This window comes from Varanus komodoensis, unplaced genomic scaffold (genome assembly GCF_004798865.1).
Source record: "Varanus komodoensis strain SLA01 unplaced genomic scaffold, ASM479886v1 scaffold3, whole genome shotgun sequence".
NCBI lineage: Eukaryota > Metazoa > Chordata > Lepidosauria > Squamata > Varanidae > Varanus > Varanus komodoensis.
In genome coordinates, this window is record NW_025335761.1 from 63,398,816 (window position 1) to 63,417,087 (window position 18,272).

Genomic DNA, 18,272 nt, shown 5'->3' on the forward strand with positions numbered 1-18,272 from the left:
GGTGTTCGCTTGTTTTCCTCTTCCCTCCCCATCTGGATTTCCTTTTGTGTCATTCCATACACACAGCATGCCCCCAGGCAGAGGCAGTCTCGCTTTTACTCTGTGTACAACGCTGAATATAATTTAGCTGTTTCATACATGACAATTACCGTATTTTTCGCTCTATGAGACACGCCTGACCATAAGATGCACCTAGTTTTTAGAGGAGGAAAACAAGAAAAAAAAATATTCTGAATCAAATGGGCACGTAATCTCAGGCACATTCCCCATCACTTCCCCATGGGCTGCACATCTGACAGACTTACTGCACACACACATTCGCCCTATAAGACGCACAGACATTTCCCCTTATTTTTGAGGGGGAAAAAGTGTGTCTTATAGAGCGAAAAATACGGTAACTCAAGCAGTTTTCAAACACACAGAAAGCAAGAGTGCTGTTTCCTTGGTGGGAAGGCGATGTATAAATCAACCAAATGAATAATTTCCCAACGAAAAGCACTCTTTAAAAAAGGGGGGGGGCTTGGAATCAGAGGTGGTGGCTGCAATGTATTAGATTTACTTTTGACACTTTATGCTCATGTTCAACAGAGTTGAATAACCCTAAGACAGAACTATTAAGATGACTTTGCAGGAAAAATCCAACTTCAGACCATAATTGTTTCAAATTCCAGCCCAAGGAGAAAGTTACTGGCTGGTTTGAGCAAGCCTCTCTTTGGTTCATTTTGGCCTACCTTACAGGGCTATTGTGGGGGGGAAGCAATACTTTTAGCTCCTTGAAATGTGTGATGGGAGCGAATCTAGCAAATGCAACTACTGGTGTGATATGACAATGCTGTTCTCCTGGAAGGCTTCACATTCTGTTTCCAAATGCATCCGTCCTCGTCACCCCCCGTATCTCCACGTCTTAGGCAGGCAAGCCCATTTACAGTGTGAGAGTCAGTATTCGCATTTTTAAAAACAACTGCATTTATCCAGGGCCGAACATGTATCCCTTTGGATACTGGGTGCTTCACAGAATTAAAAATAAGGAGAGGAAGGAGGCCTAGAAAGTATTACTTCACAATGGCAGATAAATAAAATTTAAAGGTGGGTGCAAGGCAGGCCCCACCCCTGCAAAAAGAAGAATTAGGCAGATTGGGCTATAATTCAGTCATAGCCTTTACTATAGGAATCACCTGAAATTGCTTGGGGCAAACGAACATTTTGTGTCCAAGGATAAACAAAAATGGCTTTTTGCTGCTCAGTTAATATTTTCTTTTTTCGAGTTTGTATTGCTTCAGAGCCATTTTTTTCAGTAGTTTACACAAACAATGTACTGGCATTTCCACATCGGAGCATTTGAGGACTTGAGCAGATCAAACCCCAAATGCTGAAAGACCCTCCCGCAGGTGAGGGGAAGTACCAAGCTCTGCCCGGCCCCCTCCAAAGATCAAGTACACCAGATGCTTGTGGCCCCACTTAAAAGCTGCTGCCACACCTTCATCTATGAGATCCGTTCCTCTTTTGTGTCCCTCTTGCTACAGCTTTAAAAAGTGCAGAGTTGCTAGTGAGCTGGAAGAAAATTGAGCCCACTCTTCTGGAAGCTCACAGCAACGAACAGGGTTGTTCTAACAGGGGTTATTTGGTCTGGTATGTTTTCTCTCTTTCCGCTTGTTGAAGGAACCCCCTTCATAATTCTTGAAGAAAATGCTGACTAGGTGTAGCAAGATGCTCTTCACAGCCATTTCGGTGCACCCCTTCCGCCTGCACCTCCTACCCGCTTTAGACGGCTCCAGAGAACGGCGGCAAGACAGGGCGAAGAGGCTAATGCCTTTGGCTTCCTAAGGGGTCCAACCTTCCTCGTTCATCGGGCGCCAAACTGTCATTCACGTGGAAGAGAACGCGAGCCCTCGACCCGGCTCGGAAGCCGGAGCCCTCTATCCGTGCGCGGCTAGGAAGCACACGCTGGTCTCCCCTGTTCAGTCTCACTCCTTCGGGCCGCTCAGGGGGAAGGACTCTCCGACGAACTGCCGGCACATCGGGCACTGCTGGAAATACTTCACGCACTCGTCGCAAAGGCATGTGTGCCTGCAAGGCAACAGCACCCAGTTGACGGCCCGGTTCTGGCAGACGATGCAGTCCCTGGTGCTCTCCTCCGGCGCTTCCGGCTCGTCCTCGGCCAGCCCGGCCCTTTTGAGCAGGGCGTGGGCGTCTGTCCCCTCTCCCAGGGAAGGGCTGAGCACAGAGGAGGCGCTGCTGTTGGCGGACATGAAGAGTTGCTGAGGGTGGGGAGAAAGAAATGCAAGTTTAGGCACCGGCGCGGCTCTTGCACCACCTGGGCCGGCCCACCGCTGGGTCGCCACAGCACCTGCCATGGAAATCCAGGGAAACGGCAGGAAGACCCTCGCAACTGGCTGCCGGATTTGGCAGTGGGCTGCAATTTTATTTATTTTTACAGACCTTTTTATTTAAACGTTATTTTAATTGTTGAGGTTATTTATTGATTTTAAAAAACTTTGCCAGGATGTCTCCACTATTTTATGTATTTGTATGATGGTATTTATTTATGATTGGAAGCCTCCTCAAGGCTTTTGCGAAGGGGGCGGCATATAAGTTGCCTGGCACTTACCGCTGCAGCCTTGATGGCACCTTTTAATTTTTCCAGGCTTTTTAATCCTTTGGGTTTTGTTTTTAAACGCCTTGCTGTGCCTTTAGATCTTGATCCTGTTGCTGGTTTTATTCCATTTTACACTTTGAATGGTACTAGATTTTATTGCATTATGTTGTATTTTGCAGTTTTACATTTTGTCAGCCAACTAGAGAGCTTTGGCTACTGGACAGAATCAAAAGGATATACATATTTATTCATTCATTTATTTAAAATTTTTGCACCCTGTCCACCACTTTGACATCTTGGGATGGATTACAATAAAGAAAAATAAAATAGAAAACAACACAGCATCCAGCGATCAAGATAAAAGCCTCAGTTAAAAAACCTTAAACATTAAAACAGGCAGTGTGGCGTAGTGGTTAAGAGCATGGGACTGGGACTCAGTTGACTCAGAAGACTGGGTTCTGGTCCCTGCTGACATCTTGGGATGGATTACAATAAAGAAAAATAAAATAGAAAACAACACAGCATCCAGCGATCAAGATAAAAGCCTCAGTTAAAAAACCTTAAACATTAAAACAGGCAGTGTGGCGTAGTGGTTAAGAGCATGGGACTGGGACTCAGTTGACTCAGAAGACTGGGTTCTGGTCCCTGCTAAGCCATGGAGCCAACTGGGTGACTCTGGGTCAGTCACAGACTCTTAGCCCAACCTACCTCACAGGGCTGTTGTTGTGGGGATAAGATGGCGGAGGAGATGTAAGCGACCTTGAGCCCTTTGAGGAAAAAGGCAGGATACAAATTGAAAAATAAATAAATTAATTAAACAAATAAAAATAAAATAAAGGGAAAATATATAAAAAGTTTTCATCTGATGTTGGAAAGAATAAAGCGTCTGTGCCAGGCGAACCTCTCTGGGGCGTGTATTCCATAGATGGGGTGCCACCGCAGAGAAGGCCCTCCTCTGGGTAGCCACCCTCCTGATTGCCTTCAAGGAGGGCTCCCGGAGCAGGACCTCCACCTCCGATATCAGGGGGCGGGAGGGCACATAGGGGAGAAGGCGCTCCTTCAGGAATCCAGGACCCAAGCCCTTTAGGGCTTTACAGGTCATCACCAGAACCTTAGATTGGGCCCGGACTTCAATCGGCAGCCAGTGTAAGCAATAGGGGACCAGCGTTATATGAGAGTACCTGCCAGTCCCCATTAATATCCTGGCCATTAATACTGTAGACCAACTGAAGTATCTGGAGCGTCTTCAAGGGCAGCCCCACACAGAGCGTGTTACAGTGATCTAATCGGGAAGTTGCCAGAGCAGGGGTCACCGTTGCTGGGCACTACTCATCTATGTACACAATAAATACAAACTTCCAGAGGACACTGGGTTGGGGAAGAGACTTTTCCAGACCCTCAGGAGTCTTGCTGGCCCCTGTGTGAGCAGAATGCCGAGCTGGACAGTTCCTTGCCTTGATTGTGCATCAGGGTTCTGAGTTCATCTCAAGTTCTCAACAGAGAATTTCAGTGTTGCCTTCACAAAAGACAAATATAATTGTACCTATACTTATCTATATCTGCATATTAACAAAGTTTATTGGGCAAATTGCTATTGTGCCTTGTTTCTCATTTAGAGGCAAAGACAAGACCTTCCGCATGCGAGTCGCAGCTTCTTGGGCATTGTGGTACAGCCTTGCCTCATTTTCAAAGGTCCAGGCAGGAGGTACAGTCAGCTCCAGGATCATCACAGAGACTGCTGCCGTTTCTTTAAAAGTCAGTATATGAATCGGCCTGTGCCCTGGTAAGCCGGCAAGTGCAAAGCTTTAGTCCTAGTCCTTGACCTTAAAAACGAACGACTAAGACCCTTTGGAAAATCCATAGATGCTTTTTGGAGAATTCACTGCTGGAGCCATTGAAGTGAGAGAGGATTCAGGCATACCGTGAAGCCATGGTTGTTGTGAGTTCTGACAAACCATGGCTTGTGAGTGACTGATTAACTAGGATCTGGAATCATCTAACTCATCTTGGGCTGTGGTTGACAAGCCATGTTAGCTTGCTTGCTCAGGGTTGTGTCTCCATATAGAGCTTCAAAAGACTTCTTCAGTGTTTAGGGATCATTAAATAATGATCATTATTAAATAATGGAGGGGGAACAGGAGATGAAAAAGAAAGTTTTAGTGCAAACATGCTAAGGCAGCAGAATGTTAACTGCCATTAAAAAATATGCTTCTAGCCCTCAGTATCAAGACATGTAAGAGGGAAGTAATTCTTTGCTCTTGGGCCTCTGAGGAAGTCCAAGAAGCCAGCAAGGTGAATGAACTTTTAAAACTCTGGGCAATTCCACGGAGTGCCATCTTGTCCCCATGGGTTTGCCGAAAGGTCATAAACCCCCCTTCTCTGCGGAATTTAATGTTATAATTATTTTTTTAACTTATTGTTGTAAGCCGCCCCGAGGCTTTGGCGAATGGGGCGGCATAAAAATGTTTTAATTAATTAATAAATAAAAATCTCAGAATTATTTTGTAGGAATAACAGAGAGAGAGGGGGGGGGGAGAGGGAGAGGGAGAGGGGGTCTGGTCCGCCCCCTGCTGCAGAATAAGGGAGAAAGGCGGACCTCAGAGCGCCTGCAGGGGTCTGATTTTTATGATAATCTTGCCCTGTGTGAAAAGCATCCCGTGAGTGGGCGGTGAGTGTGCAACAGGAACCGGGGTGAGGCAGAGTCTCCACAGAGGATGCTAAGCTGCTGCTGCAGCTGCTTTTCCTTGCAGGCAGTGTTACACAGGGGGAAGCGCCAAAGTGCAATGACCCACCTGCAGTTGGGAGCGGAGCGATTAATCCTCACTCCTCTTTCCACTGCAGACCTGGGCGTCAGCCAATTCAGCCAGTGGATCGCACTGGACTTGCAGAATAGGGCTTTCTGGGTGTCTCCTCCACCACCACCTCCACCCATCTTCTATCTTTGTTCCTCTTGCAAGAACCCAAGGTGGATCGTATGGTTGTTATCTACTTCGTTAACCTCACAGCAACCTTACGAGGTGGGTTGGTCTGGGGGTCAGGGACTGGCTCCAAGTCCCTCAACAAGCTTCGTGGCTGAGTGGGAACGAGACGCTGGATCTCCCGAGCTGCAGCCCGTCTGCACAAGTGTTCAGCTAAAATGCACTCCATGTCCAAATCCAAGCATTTTCAGTTAAAACAACCAAGTTATCAGTCCCAAGAAAGGCCTAAGGATGTTTCTGGAGAGCATTGAGCTGCCATGGGTAAGGTAGATGATTGGCCCAAGAGAAAGCAAGAAATTCCTTCTAACCGAAAGATCCTTGGTCCATTCGGAGATGTAAAATGCAGAGAAAGGCACCATCGCTTACCTTTAGATCATGAAATTGACCCTGGGCCAGAAGGAGGTACTGATACAATATCCTGCAGGAAAGGGTGTAGCTCTCATCCGGAATGTGAATGATGGACACCATAGAAACCTTTAAAACAGGAAAGCATCTTTCAGCACTGCTTCCCCAGTAGCTCACACTGCGGACAGCAGGAAAACAAGCCTTCCAAAGGGCAAAACAAATTTGACATGCCTTCAGGCACAATCACTGGGCAAGTCCCGCGTTTAGACAGCTGGGCTGTGGCACTGGCAGCCGCAAACCTTTACCCAGTCTCAACTCGCACAGGGCGCCTGACTTTTATTTCCACTCATCTGATGCTCACATCCTCCAAAGTTCTTATTTAATCTTGGAGGACCAAAATGTCAACATAGCATCCCTGATCGCACACCTGTCAAACTTTCAGGTGTTTTGAGGTGCACCCATGTGCGCATATGGATTATTTATCTGTAGCGTTTATACACCACTAATTGTAATAAAATATCTAAGGAGCATATTAAATATAATATACACACCATCTCGCCATAATCCAAGATGATTATCATTTTGTGTTATGTTGCCTTTCCAATTGCCTCACTTTGAAGTTAGGGAACAAAGTTTCCTTCCCTGATTTTCATGGCTGACCTTAATGACAGATTTCTTCTTCTGCTTCCATTCCTTAACTTGTTTGACTTTTTTATGTAGTTTGGTATTTAATAACTCTCTGATGTTCAATTTGCCACAGGGCACCCCGAGTTCTTTTGGGAGACAGGTGGAACGTGTATGTTAAAAGAACAAAGGTGCTGATTCAACTTAATTCCTTTTCTTCAGGAAGAAAACAGCTGCGATGTCCGGTTTCCTACCCTAATCTGGAGGAAATCTGTCTTGTTGATCTCAAATTCATTTTGTACAAGTGAAATCAGCCATATTTTAAGTGACTTTATTGTGGAGGGGGTTCTGTTTTACATGCTGAAGGTCCCTTTTACATGCTGAAGGTCCCCTGTTCAATCCACAGCCTCTCCAAGAGGGAAACATCTAGCCTGCAACCCTGGAAGGGTGACCGTAACTGGGCGAGACAGACCAGATATCCGACTTAGGACCAAGATGCTCCTTGCACTCCCCTAAGCAAAACCAGTTCAACTCTGTTAAGTGGATACTCAAGTTAAAGAGTCACCAGGGAAGCTTTTACGCATGTGAACAACTGGGCCAGGGTGGATTAATTGGAATCGAGGCAGTTTAAATCAATGATGTAATTAGCAAGAGAAAAGGGCGACTGAAATCAAGCTTCCTGCTGAAGCATTCTGACATATTTCCCGGGCAATGCTGCAGAACTGACCACTGCAAATGCTACCCTGTTCTTTGAACGCTTGCGGCAGATATGCCCCCAGATCTCAGAGGTACACCGGGGCCCAGGTCAGAGCGGGAAGAGCGGCAGAAGCCATCTTTGCCCCTCCAGATCTACGGACCTAGATTTTTGCGAGATGGCTGTTTTGCCCATGGGGCTGAAGTGCTTCGGGGGAGGGGGGAGGTTTGAGAGGAGGCTGAAGTGCCAGCAGGTTTCATCATACCTCGACGGCCCGTCACCTTTCCCCACAGCCCACCTGAATATCCCCTTGACTGCTTCTCTGAGGCCGAAGAGGCAGCCAGAGTGGTGCGGGGCTGGTTGTGGGAGATCAGATCATGGATCCCCAGCTCTGAGGCCGCAACAGTCTCTCTAAGTTTGATTCAGGAAGGCAAATGAACCTGCAGCCCCACACGGATAATTCTCCACTGTGCCCTAAACAGAGCAGTCTGGATGCAGAGTCATTCTGACAAGCAGGCTGCCTTGCCTCACTGTATAGATCTTGCCTGCTTCCCCCTTTTTGCCTATAGAGTGTCTTTAAATATCCCCAGGGAGGGATTTCCTTCTAACCAGCACCCATAAGGAGAGCACACTGTGGTTCAGCTCTCCTCAAACGCACATTCCCCTGAGCCCAATGGGGTTTGCTTCCAAGTAACAGGATTGCCGCCTCGGCTCGAGCATATGGGACAATGCACATTAGGCAGTAGCCTTTCTTCCTTTCCAGCGCTGCCCATTTCTGCCTCTCTCCGTCTCGGGCAATCCTTGGCTTTGCCAAAAATGCAGCAAACGAAAGTGAAATGCCCACGAGGGATTGTGGTCACTGGACTGGAAAAATGCAACTTGTTTATTAATCCACTCTTCAGTTTTTATTTAAAGCATTGCTTTGTACCCACTCTTTAACACTGTTTTTCTGCTCAACTCCACGGTATTTGCATGTGTGGCTTTAGGCCAGAGGAAGTCTGGAGAGCCCAGACTTTTCAGGAAGCAAAAGCTCTTAGGTAGGCTGGGCAGAGCCATTTCCATGAGAATAAAAGCTCAAGTCAGTGGCCATGTTTGCGGTAGAAGGTAACTTCCATTTCCATGATTCTGCAAGTATTGATTTAGCATGTCCATGATGAGAGTTAATTGTAATTATATCATGTTTAACGGTGGAAAGAAATTTAGTACGTTATTTTTAAAAAATCGGTAACGTCAAATTTAAATGACTTTTTTTGATTTAACATTTTTAACATGGATTTTTCATTGTTTTTCATCTACCCTGAGCGAGACCCTTCACCTCTGTAACTAAACCCAGCAGACTGAAAGAGAGACATCTTCTGAACCTCTCTCAGAGGTGGGGACACGGGGGTGGCAGGTAAGAGGCAGGCATCTTTGGCAGCTTTCGAAGTGGTGAAAGCAAAAACAGCTCCAGCCTGGCGAACAACAACAAGTAAAGGTTCAGTAGCTAAGCTCTGCTTATTTTCAATTATTTGCACTGCATTCTATTCCAAAGGAGTAACCCTATGAAGGTTTAGGCGGAAGAAAGACCTGAAACTCCTAACATGCTCCAGTCAGGACAGAAAAAAGAAGTGGCCAGGGCGACTTCTTTTATATTTTATATTATTTATTTTATATTGTTAATTTTAATTTTATATTGTTATTTTTGTATTTTATTGTATTTTATTGTGTTGTAAGCCGCCCTGAGGCTTCGGCAAGGGGCGGCATAGAAATGTTCTAATAAACAAACAAACAAATAAATAAATAAAAAAGGCCTACAACTTTGCGCACACGGCCCATTTTTCCTGTCTACACACGCACAGGATGGTGCAAAGTGTTCCAGGCAGAGATGCCGCTCAAATACAAATAATAACATGCATCAAGGTTATGCACAAGAGAAAAACGGAGAAGGCACCCCAGGCAATTTTGTTCAACTGCTATTTTTCAAGTCTCCAGAGGTCACGGTGCGCATCCCCTTTTCTCCCCTTTTAAAGAAGCGCTTACTTACAATGTCATATATTTCTCTGTTGTCTTCATCGGCTAAGGTCAGCAGTGCTACCAGGGGGTACCGGGATCTAGGCACTGGTCCGAAGTCAGCGATCAGTGCCTCTCCCGGTAGCACACACAGCTTCTCCTCTTTGTCCGTCTTCTTTATGCTTTGTCTACGTCAAGGAACGCACACGCTGTAGCCTTGGATGGAGCCAAGTGGGCCTTTTGTTCCAAGTATGTCTCTGGACTTCACACGAGGCGGATCTCAAAGCACAGCCAGGGCTGTTGCTTGGCACATCCGCTCTTTCACCGTCCAGTCAGGCTTCCCTGCGACTAAAGAGCTGTCCTCTGCTCTCGAGGACAACTTATGACCCAAGAGTTTACCATCAGGTGCAAAATTCAGCCTCCAACCACCTGAACTTCATTTCTTTCTTTTTTATTGTTGAGGATGTTCCTAGTCCTTATGACTACAGATACAAACAGCATTTCTAGTGATCGGAGGGCATGGTTTCAGTGCTTGGCATCATCATCATCATCATCATCATCATCATCATCATCATTATTATTATTATTATTATTATTACATTTCTATGCCACCCCTTGCCGAAGCCTCGGGGCGGCTTACAACACAATAAAATACATTGAAATACAATAGAACATAATAAACATAATAAACATAATTATTGCCCCTTCCTATGACTGTTGCAAACAGAATGCTGCAAAAAGCAACAACAACCCAGGATGAGTTATGTAACATCAACACATGATCGGTTCTTGATGCTTTGCAGATTTGGTGAGAGTTTGCTTTTTCTTAGTGAAAGACCGAGGTGACCCGAGAACGGAATGTCGTTTTCTTACGGCAAATGGCTGGTCGGTCAGTATTCCAGCACTAAGAAAAAGCTCAACGTGTCTGTTTCCTGGCTGTGAGCAAAGGGAGAGAACACAACACTTAAGCGTGTCCGTCCGCTTCCCTTGACAGCCACGCAGTGCCTTGAGGAAACAGAGTTCATGGGCGTGACTGGAGACCCCAAAGGCTGGATCTACATATGTTCCTCTACAGAAGCCACTGCTTAGCTGCAACAGGGCAGCGAGTTCAGAAGGTGAACAGAGGGACAAGATGGCTTTTGAAAGGCACAGCCGGCCGAGTCAAGGAGAGTACGGCGTTCAGCGAATCCTTCGTTCCCCCGTTCATTTCTCTGTGCAGTTGAAAGGAACAGACCCGCTCGTTATCTCACAGTGCAGAACATGAGATCTAAGGAGCTCAACAGACAGCTTTTTAAAGCATGTGAGTTTTCAAAACCCAGACCCACTACAAAGAAGGATATTAAAGAACATAGTGCTTTCAGCTTTTCTTTGCAGATATAACGCTTCAACAAAAGTGAAGAGATGCGAGTTTCGTGAAAGGATACTGGTACTGTTGGCGGCAGAGATACTCATCACACACGGCGTCCTCAAAGGCCTGTGGAGTTTTAATGCGAAAGCAACAGGCATGTTTCTGCAGCGCTTCGTGCAGCTTCTGCACCCTGCAACCCCAGTAGCATGTAAGCAGGCAGTCTGCCAGGCAATCCGACACCAGCATTATGCCACCTTGGGACAGAAGGAGGCGGGGGGAGAAGAAAAACGTGAGTGTGGAGGCAAAGAGGAGATCTCCCAGTCCGAAGGGTCCACAAGGACAAAGGCAGTCCGCGCTACATCGCTGCGTGGCTGAGTCTGCATCCAACTGAGTGGCCATCTCCACGTTCCAAAGTTTTCAAACCCAATTGAGTTTTATTTAAAGACGCTTTCGATTTATTTTATTTTATTTTGTACTTTTCTATTTTGTTATGGATTAGCTTAATTTAATTTTGGTTAATTCATTGGTTGTGTTTATTGGTGTGTGCGTGTGAGGATATTTTATTATGAGGTGTTATCTATTATTTTACCATTTTAGCTGATTAATAACTGTTTTAATGATGGTCTAGCACCATTTTATGATGGTCTAGCACTGTCAGGTGCCCGAAGAACCTTCAGGTCATGGGGTGGCATAGAAATGGAATAAAATAAAATAAAATGCTCTTTTGCAGACAATTAAAATCAACCCATTTCTAGAAACCAGCTTTAAATCTGACCAGCCCCGCTCTTTGATCCAAGATTCAGTTCAAATTCTATTCAGAATTCACCTCCAAGGGAAAAACTACTGAGCTCAAAATACTTGGTTCTAGTCATGGTCACAGCAGTCTGAAATCGAGCTGGTCAAGCACCCAGACAGCTCCCTTTCATGAGTTTGCACCACGCCCCGGGCATCTTGCAGCACCAAGGGTATCCAAGAGATATAGGGATACTGCATCTCCCATGCGCCACAGACAAGAGGGAGGGAAGCAGGAGGATGAGAAGAAGAAAAGCACAGAAATCAGTCAGACGAAGCCTCTGAGCTGGTCCAACTCATGTCCCAGTGCCAGGTGGGGATAAGCAGCGGAGGAGACGCAGAGCCCTGTGGATCTGGCCTCCTCCCATCCCACCCATCGAACCATCACCTCTGACCTCTGTAAGGTCATCCAGGGAGACCCTGCGAGCCTGAAAGCAGCCGCCTGGTGCTTCGCCCGGGGGAGGAGGGCCTGGAGGGCCTATGGATTCCATGTTGGACGGCTCTCCTGAGATCACAGCAGGTTTTCGAAGGCCATTATTATTGTTGTTGTTAATAATAATAATAAAATTTGTATGCCGTCCATTACTTGCGTCTCCGGATGGCTTACAACATAGGTCAAGATAAAATAGATAAATTGACAACTCCACTCTGGCTGCGAATTAATAAAATACAAACAATAAAAACCAGTTCCCATTAAAACATATTAAAATATTGATTAAATAAAAAGGTCTTGACCTGACGCCGAAAAACATATAATGACGGCACCAGGCGGACCTCTCAGGCCACGTCTGAAGCAACCTGCAGTCGCTGGGGCCAAGTCCCTGGGACGAGCTGATCACTCTGCCCAGGTGTTTCCCACCAACACTGGATGCTGCATCGGTCAGGATTATAATCAGCACATGGCATCTGCTCCTCCCTCGATTGTCACAAACGCTTCACAGGCCGCGCTGGAGGAGAGGAGAGAAGGCCGCGTGCCGCGTCTGAGCCTTCGGCCAGGAACTCCTGAGTGCGCACAAACAGCTTTTTGGCTAAGGGGCTGCATAAAAGCACTTCAAAGGTGTGGTCCTGTGCGTGTAACTTCTAGGTGCAATTTCCGAATATGCTCTACACAGGGCCTCCCTTGCGCCTGCTCCGGAAACCACAAGTAGCACAAACTCCGGGAACCCTCCATGAAAGAAATTAGGAGAGTAAGTACTCGGAGGAGGGCTTTCTCTGCGGTGGCGCCCAACCTATGGAATTTACTCCCCAAAGAGGTCCGCCTGGCACTGTCGTTACTGGCTTTTCGGCGCCAGGTAAAGGCCTTTTTATTTAAACATCATTTTAATTGTTAAAATATATGATCTGGCCAGGGCAACTTCTTCTTCCTTCTCTTTTCTCCTCCTGTATTCTTTATTTACTTATTTTATACTGTTAATTTTAATTTTATATTATTGTATCTCAGTGTATTTTTTGTATTTCGTGGTAATTTATTATGTTCTATTGTATTTCAATGTATCTTATTGTGTTGTAAGCCGCCCCGAGGCTTCGGCAAGGGGCGGCATAGAAATGTAGTAGTAGTAGTAGTAGTAGTAGTAGTAGTAGTAATAATAATAATAATAATATGGCATCCAGGGTGGTCTTTGGATCATCGCGGGGACACCGTATTTCACTGATGCTAAATTCTCTGCACTGGCAGCCAAGATGTTTCTGGATAGATCACAAGGTGCTGGTCATTTTATTTATTAGAATTATAGTCCACCTTTTTTCTTTTAAAGAACTCAAAGTGGTTTACATCGTTCTCTTCTTCCTGTTCTCAGTCTTATCCCCACAACAACAACCCCACAACAACTTGTGAAACAAGTTGGGCTTTAATTACCTTTAAAACAGGATGGATAAAAATCAATGATTTAAAAATTAAAAATGGATTTTTGTATTTAAAAATCAGGTTTTTAAATTTTAAATTAAATTTTAAAATTGCTTTTTAAATAAAATGCTTTTTAGAAAAAAATCTATTTAGTTTCCTATTTAAGATACATTATGGTTCAAAGGTTACTCATCAAGGATTAGTTTTTAATTATGCAGCATGAGGCTGTATATTCATACAATGTTTACATTTTTGGTAAATGAATTCTATTAACTGATTCACAATGTCATGCTCTTCCAGAGGTTTCTGTAATATTATTGGGCAGTTTTTCTATCTGGAAAATATTATCACAGATGCTTGGTGTTACAGTTCTCGAAACGGTGAATTTGTTTCTGCAGAGATCCATCCTGATTAAAATTCCCCATGGCTGACGGGAATGCTGGGAACTGTGGAACGTTTTTACAGTGTAAACATACCCCGGATTGCACCCAAATTAAAAAATAAAATAAACTGCACACCAGCCACCATGCTCATTCAGATTACAAAAACCCCTTCTCCACTTTTTCTTCTGGGTAACTGCCTATTAAAAGGAAGAGTGCCAAGAAAGCTTGGGCAAGAGGGAGGGGGCACTGGCCTTGTCTCACCTTCACCTGCACCTGGAAAAGAAAAGGTGAACCGTGACAAACAATGAGAATAAGTCATCCACTGACTTGCTACTGAAGCGGCCGCCTGGTTTTTGATATCCAAGCTGAATGGGTTCTTCACCTGCCGCATCTGTCTCTGGGACACCTTCACATTTGATTCTGTTTCTTCCGAGTTTCTCAGAATCACGGGCACATCCCACCCAAACCTGTGTGGTAGGAAGGAGCAATAAGGCGACAAAGGTCAGGACTAACAGCAGGCAGAACGGGTTACATTATAAGGCACGGACACAAAGCAGATTAAAACAAACCAGGTCACGGCATTTGTTTTGCCCTTATAGGCAATTCTTCCTCCACTGCACCTGATTTCCCTCCAGCGCAGAAGAGCAACCTTATTTATTCCCTCCCATTCAAAACGCACCCTGACCATTTCTCACTGGAACAGACTTTTCCGCTCCCCTACACTCCCACCACAAACCTATCTCTTGCCTGCTGCCCCCATCCTTAAGCCAGTATTTGCTTTTTTACTCAAATCCCTGGCATCAAACAAAAAGAACCTGGTGCAAAACACACTGCCAGTTGCCAGTATTAAGATCTATGCATTGTTCCTGCCCGCAGATGCAGTCTCAAAACAACTTACAAACCCAATTATGAATTTCCAAAGGGAAAATAACAGGACCCCCCCAATCCAAGTCAGTAGAAATGAGAATCGGCACAATAGCTCAATTAAGTATTTGCACCATGAAAGCATCATTTACAACGATACAATACACTGTATTATATGTCCACAGTCCACTTAGACGATAGCATTTTGAGACCAGGAATTAGTTCGGAGTACCAGAACGGAATGGAGGTCACACAAAAATCAATTCCTGGTTAACCCTTTCTTCCTTCAGCAGCATAAATTTCTTGTTTTGTTGCAAGGAGGAATCCCCGAGTTGCTGCTACGGATGAACAGCTGGTCGTTCATCAGAGATTCCTGCTGATCTGTGTGCGGCAAAGGGCCAAGGGAACGGAGAACAAATCCTAACCGGCCTTATGCAACATAACTCCCTCCTGGACACTCCTCTGGGCAGGGCTCTTTAGGCAGCTCCGTACGCATAACCATCACCTACGCCTCTGCCACTTACACCTCTGGGGACCAGACCATGGATGCTGATGCACAAAGGGCTTTCCACACAGGCAATCTGGGCATTTTTATTCTATTTATTTATTTAACGCCATTATAGACCATCCTTCACTAAAACATCCCAGGAAGGTCGTGCAATGAAACAAAAGTGCATCATCAGAGGACAAAAGTCAAATGAAACCCCATCTTAAAATACGTTCACACTTAAAATATTGGGAAAATAAAAAGGGGTTGGCCTGATGCCAAAATAAAAACAGGGTCGGTGCCTGGAAAACCTCTCTGGGGGGCATGTGTTGTAACCAGGGCGCCACCACAGAGTAGGCCCTTCTTTGGTAGCTGCTCTTCCGACCTCCTTCAAAAAGGGCTCCCAAAGAAGGACCTCTGACCCAGATCTTAGGGGCCAGGCAGGTATATATGGAAGGAGGCACTACTTCAAATATCCAGGTCCTAAGCCACTTCGGGCTTTGAAGTCATCACCAGCACCTTAAATTGGGCCCAGAAATTCAACTGGAAGCCAGTGCATTTTAAAAGTCATATTGCATACTACCTCAACCCCTTCCCCATAACATAGATTAGCTTCCTCCACTTAAGCGTCCACCAAAGATATGCCAGACTCCAACTCCCATCATTCCCAGCAAGTGGACAGCCACTGGGAATGGCAGCCCCGCAGTTATAGAGGTCGCCCGGTCGGTTTGATCGCGACCCTGCCCCCTCCCATCCCCTCCCCCAGGGGCTCCCTAATCTCACGCCTGCCCCACTTCCTCCCCACCTGCCCCCTCCCCTCCCCCTCCCCCAGGGGCTCCCTAATCTCACGCCTGCCCCACTTCCTCCCCACCTGCCCCACCCCCGCCCCCTCGCCGGCTCATCGCCGCCTTGCTCGCTTCTGCCAGTCCCCAGGGCGGCTGACAGAACCCGCCCCTCTCCGCCGCACCCTCACAACAACCCTGCGAGGCAGGCCGCGGCAAAGCACCCCTGCCCCACGCAGCTCCCCCCCGGCGGCCCCACTGACCAGCCCATGACCAGGCCGCTGGTGATCAGGAAGCAGACGAACACCACGGAGATGTAGAAGAGCGGCGAGTACTCGTAGAGCGCCACCAGGAAGGCGGCCGCCATCGGGGAGGCCAGCCGGGCGCCGTCCCTGCCCCGCACCTCTCAGCCGGGCGCCATCCCCTCGTTGTCAGCGAACGCGCACGCGCAAGCGGCGCGCAGGCGCGGAAGAGGGAGTGAAGCCGTGCCCTTTCGCTCCCGCCCACTTCCCCTCCCTTCTTTGCCGCCTCCCTCGCGAAACCGGAGCTCTTGGCTGGGGAGGATTCTGGGAGTTGTAGTCCTTGCCGTATGCTGGGCCCCCTTTGAGGGGACGTCGTATCCCTCTTCCTAATCACGGCGTTAACAAATTGTGGCAGGCACTTTAAAAACCCTTCCTGCCTGTTCATGCCATGATTGGGAATAAATGTACCAATAAATATGGCTGGTACATTTAAGGGTGCAATCCCAGGCATGTTTAGACCAGGGGAAAAGGCCTACCGCTCCCAGGATGCCCCAGCAAGCAAGGGTTTATAATGCCCAGCATGCCCTAGTCAGAGGAATGCTGGGAGTTGTCTTCTTCTTTTGGTCTAAACTGTTTGCTTACAATCATGTAACGTGTTTCACAAGTTTTAATTTGCAAGTTGCCTCGGGAATCAGTTCTGGACTGATTCATTTAGATGCCAGGAAGCACTTCCTGACTGTTAGGACCCCGAGGGTGTGGAACGGGCTTCCACGAGAGGTCGCTGAGGCCCCATCGGTGAGGGTGTTCAAAGATAGGCTGGACGTGCACATGGTGGGCATGTCGTGAGCAGAGCCAGCTGGTGCCGGAGGTCAGACTAGATGGCCTGGGAGACCCCTTCTGACTCACGCTGTTTCTATGTTTCTATGGACTGAAAGGCAACTATTAAACATACAATTTTAAAAAATTGCATACAATTTTAAAAATAGAAAAATAAGCTGAACATGAAAACAAAAATTGAAAGGTGGTCTAAACAAGACAGAAATATCTACTGTTATAAGATTCAACACTCCTACTTTTCCTTTTTTAATACATATAATATTGGGCAGCTCATGTTTCAATTTTTTTCAGAAAATGAATGTTATTTCCATAAGCAAGACCTGTGCATGGGCACTGTCATTCATGGGCTGTCCTATCCCAGTCCAACCAGGGTCATGGCTCCTGATTGTCCCCAATTTGTCTTGCAGCACCTTAACTGATAACAAAAGTTCACAGCATCCACTTTCGTGCACTGGAGTCCACTTCCTCGGATGGCCAAGACTCCATTCCACAGAAGTTTATGCCCCCAGGCTCTTTCTTACATTTTGCCGCAACAGAGAAACTCCTCTGTCCCTCTGGAAGAAATTAGTATTGACAGAGAACATTTAACATGATGCCTTCAGGCTGTTCTTAAAATTGTTGCTCCAACAGACTAACTCAGCTATCCCTGTGGAATAAATAATAACGTATTATATACTTTAATTGGTGCACAGAGTTGCAGGATTGCTTACTAGAACTGGCAGACGTGACCACGTAACGCCAGTCCTATATCATCTCTGTTGACCAAATGGTCCATGTCCTGGTGTTTGTACGCCCAAAATACACAACAGGGAAAGGTTTTCTTTTAAAGGATTTATTCTTGAGAATAACCGGCTACTAATTAATCGTTCCAGATGGTGCACCTGAGCAGTGCTCATCTGGCCCTTTTATACATTGACCATCAGAGGGTTACACATAACACAGTTAATACTTTTCAACAGGTTACAGAAGTAAAAAAGTTACACCGGCGTGACCTTTCCTACTTGCATATCAAGGAAGGTGCTCCAAAGTTTGTGGGGGGAGGATGGGGTGCTATTCCAGCGAAAAGAAGGAGGATGGAGTGGGTTGGTGTGAATCACCCTTTGTTTGAGCTGCTGTTATCCATCAAGTACCAACTAGCTTTCACTGGAATAGTGCCAGGTTATTGTCAGCTACAGTTCAAGGATGCATGCATGCTGATTTCTAGAATAATGTAATACATAATATTAAGCAGCAATAAAATACAACTATAACTCAAGGCGATCAAACCGCTCAGTCCAAGAGGAGATCAACCCGGGCTGCTCTTTAGAAGGCCAGATCCTGAAGATGAAGCTCAAATACTTTGGCCACCTAATGAGAAGGAAGGACTCCCTGGAGAAGAGCCTGATGCTGGGAACAATAGATGGCAAAAGGAGAAGGGGACGGCAGAGGATGAGGGGGCTGGATGGGGTCACTGGGGCGGTGGGTGTGG

At 46.3% G+C, this 18,272-nt stretch overlaps 1 protein-coding gene across 1 annotated transcript; it reads right to left on the reverse strand.

The window, feature by feature from the left end:
- Positions 1–942: 942 nt before the first annotated feature.
- On the reverse strand, positions 943–16,152 carry CGRRF1 (cell growth regulator with ring finger domain 1). Its single transcript, XM_044436652.1, has 6 exons — positions 15,989–16,152; positions 13,920–14,059; positions 10,651–10,828; positions 9,261–9,408; positions 5,941–6,048; positions 943–2,258 (listed from the first exon to the last, which is right to left on the reverse strand). Exons 1-6 carry the CDS (start codon positions 16,090–16,092, stop codon positions 1,965–1,967), a joined length of 972 nt encoding a protein of 323 aa, XP_044292587.1. The 5' UTR covers positions 16,093–16,152; the 3' UTR covers positions 943–1,964.
- Between the last annotated feature and the right edge of the window lie 2,120 nt (positions 16,153–18,272).

Coding starts and splice junctions, on each gene's coding strand:
- CGRRF1 (XM_044436652.1), bottom strand. CDS start 16,092: ATGGCGGCCGCCTTCCTGGTGGCGCTCTACGAGTACTCGCCGCTCTTC. Junction 14,060..15,988: donor AGCGGCCTGGTCATGGGCTG/GTCAGTGGGGCC, acceptor CCTACCACACAG/GTTTGGGTGGGATGTGCCCG. Junction 9,409..10,650: donor CTCTGCCGCCAACAGTACCA/GTATCCTTTCAC, acceptor ACGTAGACAAAG/CATAAAGAAGACGGACAAAG.